This window comes from Galeopterus variegatus, unplaced genomic scaffold (genome assembly GCF_000696425.1).
Source record: "Galeopterus variegatus unplaced genomic scaffold, G_variegatus-3.0.2 Scaffold766, whole genome shotgun sequence".
Classification (NCBI taxonomy): Eukaryota; Metazoa; Chordata; class Mammalia; order Dermoptera; family Cynocephalidae; genus Galeopterus; species Galeopterus variegatus.
In genome coordinates this window covers 426,614-441,261 of record NW_007726877.1, presented here as the reverse complement: position 1 = coordinate 441,261, position 14,648 = coordinate 426,614, and the positions used below count along the sequence as shown (strand labels likewise).

At 34.5% G+C, this 14,648-nt stretch overlaps 1 protein-coding gene across 1 annotated transcript in view; it reads left to right on the top strand.

Moving 5' to 3' along the window:
- ATP11B (ATPase, class VI, type 11B) overlaps nt 1-14,648 on the top strand; it is a 94,575-nt gene that overhangs the window by 30,391 nt on the left and 49,536 nt on the right. Inside the window, exons 6-12 of the mRNA XM_008572235.1 lie at nt 407-557; nt 3,252-3,449; nt 9,263-9,505; nt 10,058-10,233; nt 10,708-10,776; nt 12,165-12,238; nt 12,314-12,417. Coding sequence (XP_008570457.1) covers nt 407-557; nt 3,252-3,449; nt 9,263-9,505; nt 10,058-10,233; nt 10,708-10,776; nt 12,165-12,238; nt 12,314-12,417 — 1,015 coding nt within the window. The remainder of the gene's footprint in view (nt 1-406; nt 558-3,251; nt 3,450-9,262; nt 9,506-10,057; nt 10,234-10,707; nt 10,777-12,164; nt 12,239-12,313; nt 12,418-14,648) is intronic.

Below are 14,648 nucleotides of genomic sequence, written 5' to 3'. Positions count from 1 at the left end.
ATGGGATCCGAACCCTAGGCGGGAGCGCCGCCACACTCCCAAGCAGCGCACTCTCCACTGCACCACCGGGCTGGCCCTTAGTTATTATTCTTATAATTAGATACAGAAAATGTGAAAAAACTTAGAATAATTACTTATGGCAAAAATAACTGGTCAAAACTGTCATTTACTATAAGCATTTTGAATAGTAACGTAGATATAGTAATAGGCTGTAATCTGTGTGTTTTGGTTCTTTTATTGCTAGTAAATAGATTCTACTGAATGGTCATTTTTTGAAAACAAAGACTGTTCTTTAAAAAATAGCTACAGTAATACCTTCTATATTAATTTCTTTATTACAAGTATTTACAAGCAAATGAGTCTAATAAAACATAATTGGTATGTTTTATATTCTCTTTTTCTTCAGGTCAATGAATACATTTTTGATAATTTATCTAATAATTCTTATTTTGGAAGCCATCATCAGTACTATTTTGAAATATACATGGCAAGCTGAAGAAAAATGGGATGAACCTTGGTATAACCAAAAAACAGAACATCAAAGAAATAGTAGTAAGGTATTTTATGGTGTTCTTGACTCTGCTGTAAAGGAAATTTTATTTTTTGGCACAGTTAATGCTTTGATAGTGACTTTTAATAAGAGGGACCATTGTGATATCCTAAAACCATTAGGACTGAAGGACGACAAAATACATTGAAATGAAGAGTAACCAGTATATTTGTACTGGTAAGCTTTTTGCAGTTTATGGCATAAGCAGTTGTATTCCATATGGCATGACTTGAATAGTTAAAAGAGATTACAAAAATTTAAATCTGTCTATATTTGCATTCCACATAAATACTATAAATTTTGTTTTCTATTCCATTTACTATGTCATATTATAAATGAATTAAAGGTTGTTGATTTTTTTTTTCAATTTATTTATTACTACTTTTTTATATTCTAAGATGTTGTGGAGCAGTTTAGGGGAGGAAGAGAAGAAAAGGGGGAGGGAAATAAAATGGGGGGAGGAGGAAGGAGAGAGGGCATGGTCGAGGCCTATGGCACCCCCTTCATTCCAGTAGGGGAAACCAGGGGGCTTCCAGCAGCAGCTTGCTCTTTGCTGGGCTGGGGGCAGATGTCAGGTGGGTGTGGCTGAAGCCCTCAGCACCCCAGTGCCCCAGCTTGGGAGCCCAGGGTGTTTCTGGCTTGGTGGTCATCACTGGACTGGTAGTGGATATTGGGTTGTTGTGGCTGAGGTCCTCAGACCCCACCACTGTGGCCTGGGAGCCTGGGGCACTTCCTGCAGTTGCTCAGTGGTCATAGCTGGGCTGGTTGCGGATGTTGGGGGCTTGTGCCTGAGGCCCTTGGCCCCCCACCGCCCTGGCTCAGGAGCTCAAGGTGCTTCTGGCAGTGGCCTGGTGGTCATCACCGGGCTGGATGTGGTCATCAGGAGCGTGGTGGAGGCCCACACCCCTCCCCACTCCCTGGCTTGGGAACCCATGGGGCTTCCAGTCCTTCTAGCTTTTATAAGTGTTCTTTGGTGGTGGTAGACCTTTGAGGGTTAATATCAAACTTTGTCTCTGATCTGTGGGTATTTTGTTTTTTCTTTCAGTCTTTGTTGGATAATTTGCTGTTCCCACCACTTAAACTTTGCACTGGATCTAATTTATTATCCTTTGGTTATTTCTAAAATGGGGGTACTTTGTATGGGAAACAGCACTTGGGCCTTGTCGTTAAGCTAAATTGCTGCTTTGCTGCTGATTTTCTGGGGAAAGCTTTTTGTGCAGCTCAGGTTTTAATTGTTGACCTTGTAAGCACTTCCAGGTCTTGTGAGGTCTGGTACGTCTGGGTTGTATGGAAACTCTGTTCTGGGCCTGAGTCTTCTCTGCAAACTGCACCCCCTGCAGTTGTATATTCCTGACCAGTCTACAATGAGTTGGCCTGTGCTGACCAGAGAGCAGATCAGCTGTCCATGCTGTGCCCCAGTATTCCCCTAGTGGGCCTGTCTCCCCCACCCACTGCACTCCAAACCCTTGTCATGGGACAGGCTGTCCACTGATCTGTTGCAATGACTGACCAGCCTCTGAGTGGCTCCTTTCTTCAGATGTCTATGGATCCTTGCTCCTATGTGGGTCCACAGGAATGCTGTTAGTGGTCTTGCTGGCCTGGGGGCCACTAAGGCCCTCTTCTCCCCTGCCACCTCTAAGCAACTTCATTTGAAGGGCACAGCAGCGGTTTTTGCCAGCTCTTGGTCTGTGTGCTCACCAGGGCCAGCTTAAAGCAGCCAGGGCTTAAAATGGTGGAAGCAATCCTTTCTTTCTCTCATCATGGCTTCTCCTGCCTTCATGAACTCCGTAGGTCTCTCCTCCTCTTCCTCTGAGCTCTAGTGGCCCTAGCTTGGCTGTCCTTGCTTTTTAACAATTGTAAATTGTTGATTTGTGGGAGTGACACTAGATACCATCTACCCCACCATCTTGACTGGAAACCAAATTGATTTATTTTCGATTCTGTCTGAATAATCAAGTAGTCTTATTTGCAGTCTTAATGGTATGATATAATGTACAAATTATGTCATAAAGTTTTTAAACTGATTAAATATGGACTATCAAAAGAATTTAACCTACAGTTCTCCAAATTTCACTTTAGATTAAAATATACATATTGGAAGACAAATTGGATCTCAAGAATTCACAAAGCAGATAATCACAGGTTCATATTTTCAGCATCATTCACAATTAGGTACTTTACCTTCACAGAATGCATACTGAAATGTGAGGCTCCTATATTATTGAAATAGGCTATTCCTGTGTAATCTATACTTAAGAGTTTTAATTTCTAGCAGTTTTAGCATAGCAATTATTTTATAATTTTTTAAGTTACATTCAATTTTTAATTATCTCTGATTTTGAAGGGTAGAAGTAGAATGGATAAGTACACTCCAGAGGTTATAATTATAATTTTGCCAAAAGTAGTTTCAGTTACACCAGGCTTTTTGTTAGCTTCTGAAAAGTAACAAATGAAGTTATTTGAATGTAATGTTTTCTTCCTTTACTTTGATCAAGATTCTAGTGAGCAATAAAATAACCAGAGGAAATGCATTGTTAAAAAAACAATCAATAAATGAATTACAATTCATGGGACTTTTCTGTCTCGGAATACAGCTAATGGTCTGTTTAGACAAGAAACTTTCTGATAGTTTTCTTCAGAGATACTGAAGAAATTCTTATGTGTTTTCTTTTATCAAACAATCATCTCTTTTTCCCCCTAGATTCTAAGATTTATTTCAGACTTCCTTGCTTTTTTGGTACTCTACAATTTCATCATTCCAATTTCATTATATGTGACAGTCGAAATGCAGAAATTTCTTGGATCATTTTTTATTGGCTGGGATCTTGATCTCTACCATGAAGAATCAGATCAGAAAGCTCAAGTCAACACTTCTGATTTGAATGAAGAGCTTGGTCAGGTGAAAATTATACTAATATTTTTTCTAATTTGTTATTTTTATCAAAGTGATACCTGTACAAAGACTAATATAACAGGAAATATTATGAAACATACCAAATAACATCCCTACTTTGCTCTATTCCTAATTCTTGTTAACAATTTTAAAATTTTTAATTGTTTCTTCCATTATTTGCCACTATATTTCTGTATGATATTCTTTCTTGATTTTTAATTTTAGATATTATCTACTATGGAATATAAAGACAAAATTTTTTTAATTTTTATTTTTTATTATTAGCATATTCATTATTATAAATTGTGATTTTTCTTTATGCCCTTTACCCGACCTATCACTCCCCAAACCTCCTCCCTCCCTCCCCCACATCTCTAGTATCCTTAGGTTTGTTCTCTCCTTCTGAAAGTTCAACGTATTGTTGTCGTCCTTTCTTCCTTTTTCTTTTTCTTTCTTTCTCTCTCTCGTCTCTGTCTCTCCCCCTTTCTCTCTTCTTTCTACCTTAGCACCCAGTCCAGTTATGAGTGAGAACATGCAGCATTTCTCTTTCCTTGTCTGGCTTATTTCACTAAAGACATAACTCTTACACTACTCCTCCCACAGCATAACCAGACACATACCCACTTTGCTTTCCCATAGCCCCCTCATATTTTTATATCACAATTTGGGATTTAATAAATATTTATTTATTGATATTTTTATGACTATTTTCATATTGTTTACTAATTCCTAGTTCTTTGTGTGTATCCTGTAATGCTATAATAATGTTTCCTTTCTTATTTTGGTTTTCCCTAGAGTTAATTGTTCTGTTTTTTTAATTTGCTTAATACCTACATACCACAAACAAGTCTGACAAATATACGCAACATCTCTCTATATATTCAAACACATCAGGGAATCTAGGATTTCCTTTCTATCTCTTTCCCTCTCTCCCCCTCTGTCTCTCCCTTTCTCTCTTTTATTTTAGAGCTTTTTATCTTTCTGTTCCAATTGGACTTACTTTTTCTGGGTTTGCTTCTCAGCCATCACTCTGGACTTCCCTTTACCATCACTCTGGAAGTTTCTTTGCCTCTCTCTTGTTTTAGATTTCCTGTTTCCTGCTTTCCATTTCTTCCCACCTGTATCTTTTTCTCTTGTTTTGGTGCAGTGCATCTTCTAATAACTTACTGAAAAAGGATATATGAGAGGAAAATACTTTGAGACTTTGCATGTCAGAAAATCTCTCTATTCTCTTTTCACATTTGATTGATAATTTTGCTGGGTATTGCATTCCAGATTGGAAATCATGTTTCCATTGTTTTCTAGCTTCTAATGTTGTTGTTGAGAAATCCAATGCCATTTTAATTTCCAATTCTTTTTGTGTGATCTGTTGTTTGATCTCTGGAAACTTTTAGGATCTTCACTTTATGCAGTAGTTCTGTGATTTCATGATGCACCTTGGTCTGAGTCTTTTTTTAATTTTTATTTTTATTTTTATTTTTATTTTTATTTTTATTTTTATTTTTATTTTTATTTTATTGGGCAATAAATTCTGTGAGCCCTTTCAATCTGGAAACACATATCCTTCAATTCTAGGAAATATTCTTGTATTATTTCTTTGATAACATGGCTTTCTATGTTTTTTTTAAAAAATTTATTATTTAGATGTCAGACCACTTATATTGAGCCTCTAATTCTCTTATTTCAAATTTCAATTTCATTTATTTGTTTGTTTTTATATTCTGCTTTCTGGGAGAATTTCTCAACTTTATCTTTTCCAGCTATCTTTTGATTTCTTTTATTTCTGCTGTAAAATTTTAAATTTCTAATATTTTAGTATTCTGTGAATAGCCTTTTATTAATTGCCTCTTATTCCTGTTTCTTGAGTAATCTATTCTTTTACTTCTCTGAGGATACTAATGGCAGTTTATTTAAAGTCTTCTGCTCCCTGCATTTTCTTGTTTTGCTCCTAGTTCCTTTTCCAGAATAGTCAGTTTTGCTATAATGCGACATGTGCATTCCTGAAAATCACTGCACTATGCAAAATTACTCAGTAAAAACTACAGGGCTTATGGGAGAATGGAATTAGGGGTACAATGCAAAATCTTTGTCATAGCACATTTTTAAAAAAGGTGGAAACTCATTAAAACAGCACTTGCCAAATTGTTAAAGAATACATAAATACTACAATAAATATGGCAATTGTCTTGAAAAGACCTGAAGTTTGCTTCTGGGACGTGTAGGTATCAGAAGAGTGTTATTGTGAAGTGTTGGAAGAAAGGTTATCTGAAATCAGAAGGAAAGTTGTAACACCAGATGTGGATAAGTGTGATTCACAACATGTGATGAACTGAGGTAGCAGGTAGCTGCTTGAGGTTTGTGCAGTTCATGTATTCTTACGCAGGTTGTATGCAGTTTTCTGCATTCACCTAGTGTTTCTTGCAGATAAAATTGTGCATAAGAAAATGCAAAGTTTGCATTATGTTCAGATCGTTTCCTTATATATTAATTGCATTGGAATAAATTCATGTTTTAAGGCAGCATTACAGCCGAACTAATTGTAGTTTGTTTTAGACAATACCTTTTATGTAAGGAAGGATCCTCCAATGTATGCTAATCTTTGGCTACTCTTTCAAATTTAAAATGAGGCGCTAAAATGCTTATTAGAAGCTCTTGATAAAGTGGGCCCCACCTTAAGGTAATAGGCTGGTAGCCCACCTGTTTTGGGAGTATCTCCTAAACATCAATATCGACTGGTCTTTCCTCAGTTTCCTCAAAGAGAAATACCATGAGTAATATTTCTGCTGCTTATGATTGTTGGAGCTGACTAGTGAAAATCTACATTTTTAGTGTACTTCCTCACCTCCGTTGTTAGCTGTCTGCTGTGTCCAGATTCTGGTTCAGCCTCCTTGGGGAATAAACCTTGCAGTTGTTACTGTGATGGATGAGGGGCATTCTCAAGTTTGCAAGTTACAAAGGGGTTTTGGGATTGAAACTGCTCCTGATACCTCCTATTTTCAGCCCCATCTTGTATTCCCATATTCAAGGGTAACTGGTGTGTCTACTTTCTGAGAGTTTCTTATTGCTTATGTTTCAGATTCTAAGCTCTGCTAAATTGGTTACCACTCATCCTTCTTTCCTTCTTCCAAACTTTTATCAGATTTCCTCATCTGTATTATCCCTTTACCATTATTTTTGTTTTGTTTTATTTTTGTTATTTTTTTATTTCTGTACTCTCACTGTGGTAAAGTTTCAAGAGGAGCAGTGATTAATTTGCATGTACTCAACCTGCCATGTTTCGTGTCACATTTCTTAAATTGTATATTACATATTCAAGACCTAAAAACATAGCCCATTTCTACTGCTTCCCTGAACAAATTTTTTTCCAGTCTTCTTTTGATCTTTACTATTACAGTTTTCTCCTCCTCCTCTTTCCTTCATGATGGAATGATCATTTTTCTGGAACCTCACACTATATATGCGTACCCATGTCTGCTTTGTCTTTAAGAAACTTTATTACTTTCTTTAATTTCTAATTCTCTAAGCATCTGTTTTTACTTATAAGACTACAAGTATTTCATATATGTTTATTGTCTCTATTCCTATTCTGTTTCTATGCTAATGAAATCTACTTTATTTCACACTTTTCTATGTTCTTTCATTTTCTTACTATGCAAGAAACTGTCCTTATGAAGGTATACAGTGACCTCTTTATCACCAAAAGATTAAACTTTTTGATATTATATATGTATTTTTAAAAATCAAAGTTAATTTAGTTAATTAATGTCTACCATCTAATCTTTTTTCTAAAGAATTCTTCATGACTGATAGGTCTGTCTATTCTCATAGTCTCTAGAGTATTATTTCTGTTTGACTGCGGTTGTATTTTATACCATAATAATTTCTGTACACCTCACCTCTCATTCTTCCTAAGTGTTTTTTTGTTTTGTTTTGTTTTAATTAACTTGTATGGGTAAGTGATATCTCTGTATATCCACCTTTAAATTCCAGTTGAACATTTGCTACAGATACTGGGCAGCCTTTAATATCAAGTAACAAGGATAAAATACCTTGTCTTTCGGGCCGGCCCGGTGGCGCACTGCTACAGTGCGCCACTTGAGAGCGCGGCGGCGCAAAAGACAAAAAAAAAAATACCTTGTCTTTCATTTCCAGTTTTACCATACTAGCTCTGTGACTTTGGATAAATTACTCAACCTTACTCTTCCTTAGTTTTCTCTTCTCTAAAATATGTGTAATAATAATACCTACCTTATGGAGTTGTTGAAAGGAATAAGTGAGTTCAAATACTTAGCAGTGCTTGGAGTATAGTGAGTGCTATACAGTTATTGGCTTTTATTATTATTATTTTACATAGCAGAATTTCTGTGTTTCAGATGTTGTATTTATCTTTACCATTCCCAAAAATATGACCCTTGAAGTATGGTTTTTTTATTTCTTGGTCAAAACAATTTTTTTCCAACTTTACCTTTCTTTTTGTATATTGGTCTTTTATCCTGGAATCTTGTAGAACTCATTAATTAGTTCTAATAGTTAAGTGGAATCCTTAGGATTTTCTATATACGAGGTCATGTCTTCTGCAAATAGAGACCAGTAAGGATCACTTTTCTTTATTTCTTTCTTTTTTATTTTTTGGTCTAACTACCTTGGCTAGAACCTTTAGGACAATAGCAGACATCTTTGTCTTATTTCTGATGTTAGGAAGAAAAGCATGTTACCTATGGGGTTTTTGTAGGTACCTTTTTAACAGTTTGAGGAAGTTCCTTTCTATCACTAATTTGTTGAGTGTTTTTATCATGAAGGGATTAGAATTTGTCAAAAGCTTTTTCTGCATCTAATTAGATAGTCATTTTATTAGTAGAATAAAAGACAAGTACCATTTTATTAATATGGTGGATATTAATAAAATGGCACTTGTTTTTATTCTATTAATAAAATTTTTTTTTTTTATATTGAATCAATCTGCAATCCTAGGATAAATCCCACATATTCATGGTATATAGTCCTAGTCATATGTTTCTGGATTTGGTTTGCATCTCTATTCATAGGGATATTGGTCTGTAGTTTGTTTTCTTCGTTGTGATGCCTACTTCCCTTTTTAAATGACTTCCTTCTCCAGACATCATTGTAGTAATCAAATCCTTACCATAATCCTAATTGCATCAAAACTCAACTATTACATTGTTTTCTTCATGGACTTTTCTTTTACGGTTAATTTTCTACAATTAGTCTCCAAGAGTAATAAAATAATTTTTGTTATCTGCTTTTTAAAAATATGTTTTTTTTCTTTTGAGGGTTTTTTCTTTTCACTAAGTTTGCTTTTTGCCCTCAGTTTCAATTTCCTCTGTCTAATTTAGACAACTTCTCAACTTTAACTTCTTGTGTTGCTATCATTTTGTGTTCCTATTCCCAGCTTTGTACCATTTCTCCTGGTTCAGATACCCTTTCACATTCTAGGTTATTAAGCATCCTTTTCACCCTTGCTTCAAAGATAATTCTTGCATCCTGCTACTTAAAAACACCTTAGCCAAGACATAGAAAAGTAGTACTAATAGCACATCTCAATCAACTCTACCAGATGAACATGTATCTAAAGGTGCCACAAGATTCAAAGGGTATGTAGATTTAAAATATTTGTGTTATTCTGTTTTGTTTCCTTTACATCTTTATAATTTAATTGTGTATAGATTATAAGAATTTCAATATCACTATGTCAATGTTAAAAGGGAAACTTGACTTCAGGAGACAGAGGACAAATTTTTTTTGTATAATATGGGACCATGAACACAAGGTTTATTATCTTTTGTTTTCTCTCTCTCTAGGTGGAGTATGTATTTACAGATAAAACTGGTACACTGACAGAAAATGAGATGCATTTTCGAGAATGTTCAATTAATGGCATAAAATACCGAGAAATAAATGGTAGACTTCTACTCGAAGGACCAACACCAGACTCTTCAGAAGGAGACTTATCTTATCCTAGTAGTTTATCTCATCTTAACAACTTAACCCATCTTACAACCAGTTCCTCTTTTAGAACCAGTCCTGAAAATGAAACTGAACTAGTAAGGAATTTTTTAATTAATAAATCAAGGTTTCATGTGAAATAATTCTCTTCCATAATTGATGGGTTGTAGGAAAAAAGTTTGCATCAGCAGAGCAAGGAATATATATATTTGAAATGTATATCTTTGATTCAGTGCTACAAGAATTTGTGGTTACAATCCAGTTTAACTTGTCACTTAATATGTGTTCTATCTCTCCGGGTATTTAAATGGAACTAACTGAGCTAGGAAAAACCCTTACTACCTTGAAGCGAAGAAGACTTTACTGAGAAACAGAGCTTAAATTTATTCAATACTTTTTGAGATCTCACTTCATCCACAAAAGAAAATTCTTCTTTACGTGCAATTTTGTTATGCCTCCTAAAAAGATGCTCATATATTGAAGGGTCCTAAGCAAATATGACATTTTACTTTTGAATGTAGAAGCAACCAGCTATTATTCAGGCAATTGAGGTAGCACTCTTATTCTCAGTCTTAGAATTCTGTTTCTAATTTCCTAAATGATATTGGGGAATGATATTTTTATCATGAATATGAATTATGTTTCCACAGATTAAAGAACACGATCTCTTCTTTAAAGCAGTCAGTCTCTGTCACACTGTACAGATTAGCAGTGTTCAGACTGATGGCATTGGTGATGGTCCCTGGCAGTCCAACCTGGCACCCTCCCCATTGGAGTACTATGCATCTTCACCAGATGAAAAGGCTCTAGTTGAAGCTGCTGCAAGGTAATTTAGTCTAAATTTCAAATCTTCAGAAAAACACCTTTTAAATAAATGTTAGAATATTAAGGAATCATCATTTGAAATTTCCAAACATAAATTCACCATTTTAAGTTGTCAGAATTCATATAAACACATAAAGGTAGAAGTGCATTTTAAATTAAATTTTAAATGAGAATTTGAAGTGTTATTAATTTGTTATCAAGCTTGCATTGAGTCATATTTTTAAGATCTCTTTAAAAATGTGGTTACTATGAAATCTGTATAATAAAATTTTGAGAAATACTTGCATATGTCTTGTTCTGAGCCTATCTGATTCTTCAAATTCTTAACAGTAATGATATATTCAAAGGAAATTTTTAAAGTATATTTTAAACTTTCATTTTCAATGTTTTTATTTAAGATAGGATATAAAGACATATTGTGGATATGAAATATCATACCTTAAATCTTACATTTCTTTGTCCTTTTAATCCCTAGAATTGGTGTTGTATTTATTGGCAATTCTGAAGAAACTATGGAAGTTAAAACACTTGGAAAACTGGAACGGTAATTTTTCTTTGTATGTTGTAATGTTTTCTCTATTAAGTATACAGAACAGGGATCCATAAACTATGACTCACAGGCCAAATCTAGCTTATAGTCTTGTTTGTACAGTCCATGAACTACGTTATATTATTAAAGGGTTATTTTAAAAAAAAAGAAAGAATATGCAACAGAAACCATCTATGGCCTGCAAAGCCTGAAATATTGACTATCTGGCCCTTTATAGAAAAGTTTACTGACCTCTGCTCTGGAATGATGCCACTATTACATTGTATTTTATCACAGTTATAACAATATTCTGCGCTGAGTCTTTCATTTAGACTTTAGCTTACTGATTCTTATATGTTTATTTTTAGACACTCCTGGGGTAATGGTTTTTAAAGGTTTTTACTCACTGTATAAAGAAAACTTTCCTTGTATTTCCTATGATTTTATCTTTCAAACATTGTGGAACAGGTATTTCCAATATTTCCACTCTGATAAATTAGTTCCTCCTTACTATACGTACACCTTTTATGGTTTTATCAATTCTGAACTTATCTTAACTCTGTGCTTTTCCAGACTATGCTCTTCAAATGAAATAGGGCCCATTCTTTGGCTGCTTTCATGTGGGCATCTAACTCATTTTATCAGCTTGTAAACCATCATTCTACTCAGTATTTTTCTTTGCGATGTGCAGAGCATTCCATAGGTACATCATTGTGTAAGTTTTCATCCAGAAGACTTTTCAAGATATACTTTATCTGTCCACACAAATTCTTTTACAGCTCTGTAAAGAGGCATTTGTTCTCCCCCACCCATTTACACACACCCAGGTTGAGAATCACTGTTATAATGACCTTCTGATACTGATGTGAGTGTGCTGCATTTGTTAGGTATATTAGGACAGAAAAAGAGGTTGAGACTCAATCATCTTTTTCTGTTTCTCCACCTATACATTTAGGGAGAATTGATGATTCAGCTCCTTTAGCAAATAAAAACTTCTCACCTAAGAAGAAAAGATGAGAAAAACATGGAGCTGGGCAGATCTGGATTCTAGTCCTTCCTCTGCCACGCACAAGCTTATTTGACTTTAGGCAAATTAATTAACCTTTCTGAGGTCAATAGTTCTCATTTGTAAAAACGAGATAAGAACTACTTACTTGTCTTTTCATGGGTATTAAGTGATATAGGTATATAAAGTACATGGCATTTTGTAAGTACTCAATGTCAATTCCTTCTGTTTCTATCCTGTTATTAGTGACTCATAATCCATCATCATCATGAAAATATCTATGAGATTAATTTCTTGTTCTGAATTAGCCTTTCTTTTATAGTGATTCTTTCCAAATATTCATTTAATATTATTCAAAAAAGTAAAGTTTTCATCTTCCTTATTTTCTTTTCTTTAGGTACAAACTGCTTCATATTCTGGAATTTGATTCAGATCGTAGGAGAATGAGTGTAATTGTTCAGGCACCTTCAGGTAACCAATCTACACTTTTAATAAAGTTTTATTTATCTAATACTAAGAGCTTGATAATTCATTTTTTCTTTTTAGGTGAGAAGTTTTTATTTGCTAAAGGAGCTGAATCATCTATTCTCCCTAAATGTATAGGTGGAGAAATAGAAAAAACCAGAATTCATGTAGATGAATTTGCTTTGGTGAGTACAAATTTCTATGATTTAAAAAATTCTGGGCCGGCCCGTGGCTCACTCGGGAGAGTGCGGTGCTGATAACACCAAGGCCCCGGGTTCGGATCCCATAAGGGGATGGCCGGTTAGCTCACTGGGTGAGCGTGGTGCTGACAACACCAAATCAAGGGTTAAGATCCCCTTACCGGCCATCTTTTAAAAAAATAAAAAATAAATAAATAAATAAATAAATAAAATAAAATAAAATAAAAAATTCTAGAAGATATATTTATGAAAGATTTTGGGCTTCATTATTTATTAAAATAAATAAATAAATAAATAAAATAAAAAATTCTAGAAGATATATTTATGAAAGATTTTGGGCTTCATTATTTATTAATAATTCATCAAAAATTATGGAAATTTTGCAGTTCTGTTACACTTTGTGTTGGTTGACTCCACATTCTCTGTGTAAAAATTGACTTTTAACCTGCTAAAATATGTCTTCATCTCAAACTTATTACAGTGAGGGTATTTCTGATTGTAAGAACCACTCAAACTATGCTATTGAAAAAGGGGGTTATTAAAAGAAATAGGGGAATCCCAAGGATGTGAAGAATACATTGCTGGTGGGATTATAAATGATAAAGCCACTTTGGAAAACAGTTTGGCAGTTCCTCAAAAGGTAAACATGGAGTTACTATATGACCCAGCAATCCCACTCCTAGGTATACATCCAAGAGAAGTGAAAACGTATATGTTCATACAAAAACTTGTACATGAATATTCATCAGCAGCATTATTTCTAATAGCCCAAATTTTTAACTGATGAATGGATGGATAAAATGTGGTATATTCATATAATGTAATATTATTTGGCCATTAAAAAGGACAGAGTACTGATATATGCTACAACATGGATGTACCTTGAAAAGTTTATGCTGAGTGAAAAAACCAAACTCAAAAGGCCATATATTACATTTTTATGAAATATCCAGAATAGGCAGATTCATAGAGAAAGCCAATTAGTGGGTGCAAGGGGCTTGAGGAAGGTGAGAAATGCTAATGGGTACAGGATTGCTTTAGGGGTTGATGAAAATGTTTTGGTATTAGACAGTGGTGGTGAGTGCACAACTCTGTGAATATACTAAAAACCCACAAATTTCGATTCTTTTTAAAGAGGTGAATTTTATGGTGTGTGAATTATATCTGTTCTCAACAGATATAAAATCTTAAAAAATAAAGGAATATAGGAAACTCTTTTAAAAAAGAGCCACTTTTTAGGTAAACAGGAAACTTATTAAACAGCTCTCAGTCTTACAATCTCATGATCTCTCATTTTTGCATTTTTTTTTAATTTTAACATTTATTTGTACATATCTGTGGGATACAGTGTGTCATTTCATTACATGAATATACTGCACAATGATTCACTTAGGATAGATAGTATAGTTTTGTACCCATTAGTCTACCACTTCTCCTCCCTCCCACCCCACTTCCCTCATGGCCTCTGGTAACCATTATTTTACTGTCTACTTCTGAGAACCACTTTTTTTTTTTTAATTCCACATGTAAATGACATCATGCAGTATTTGTCTTTCTGTACCTGACTTAACTTCACTTAACATGATGGTTTCCAGTTCCATCCATGTTGCTGCAAATGTTAGGATGTCATTTCTTTTTATAGCTGAATAGTATTCCATTGTATCTGTATACCACAGTTTTTTTATCCATTCATTCATTGATGGGCTTTCAGGTAGATTCCATCTCTTGGCAACTGTGAATAGTGTTGCAGTGAACATACGAGTGCAGGTTTCTTTTTGATATATTGATTTCATTTCCTTTGGATATGTACCAGTAGTGGGACAGCTGGGTCATAAGGTAGATCTATTTTCACTTCTCTGAGGAACCTCCATATTGTTTTCCACATGACTACCAATTTACATTCCCTTCAACACTGTAGGAGGGTTCCCTTTTCTCCATATGCTCCCCAGTATTTATTTTCTGTCTTGCTGATAATAGCCATTCTAACGGGGGTGAGATGATATCTCATTGTGGTTTTAATTTACATTTCCATGATCATTAGTGATTTGAGCATTTTTTTATGTGCTTGTTGTCCATTTATATGTCTTCATTTGAGAAATGTCTATTCAGGTCCTTTGCCCATTTTTAAATTGGGTTATTTGATTTTTTGCTGCTACTGTTTGAGTTCCTTCTGGATATTAGCCCTTTGTCTGATGTGTAATTGGCAGGCACTTTCT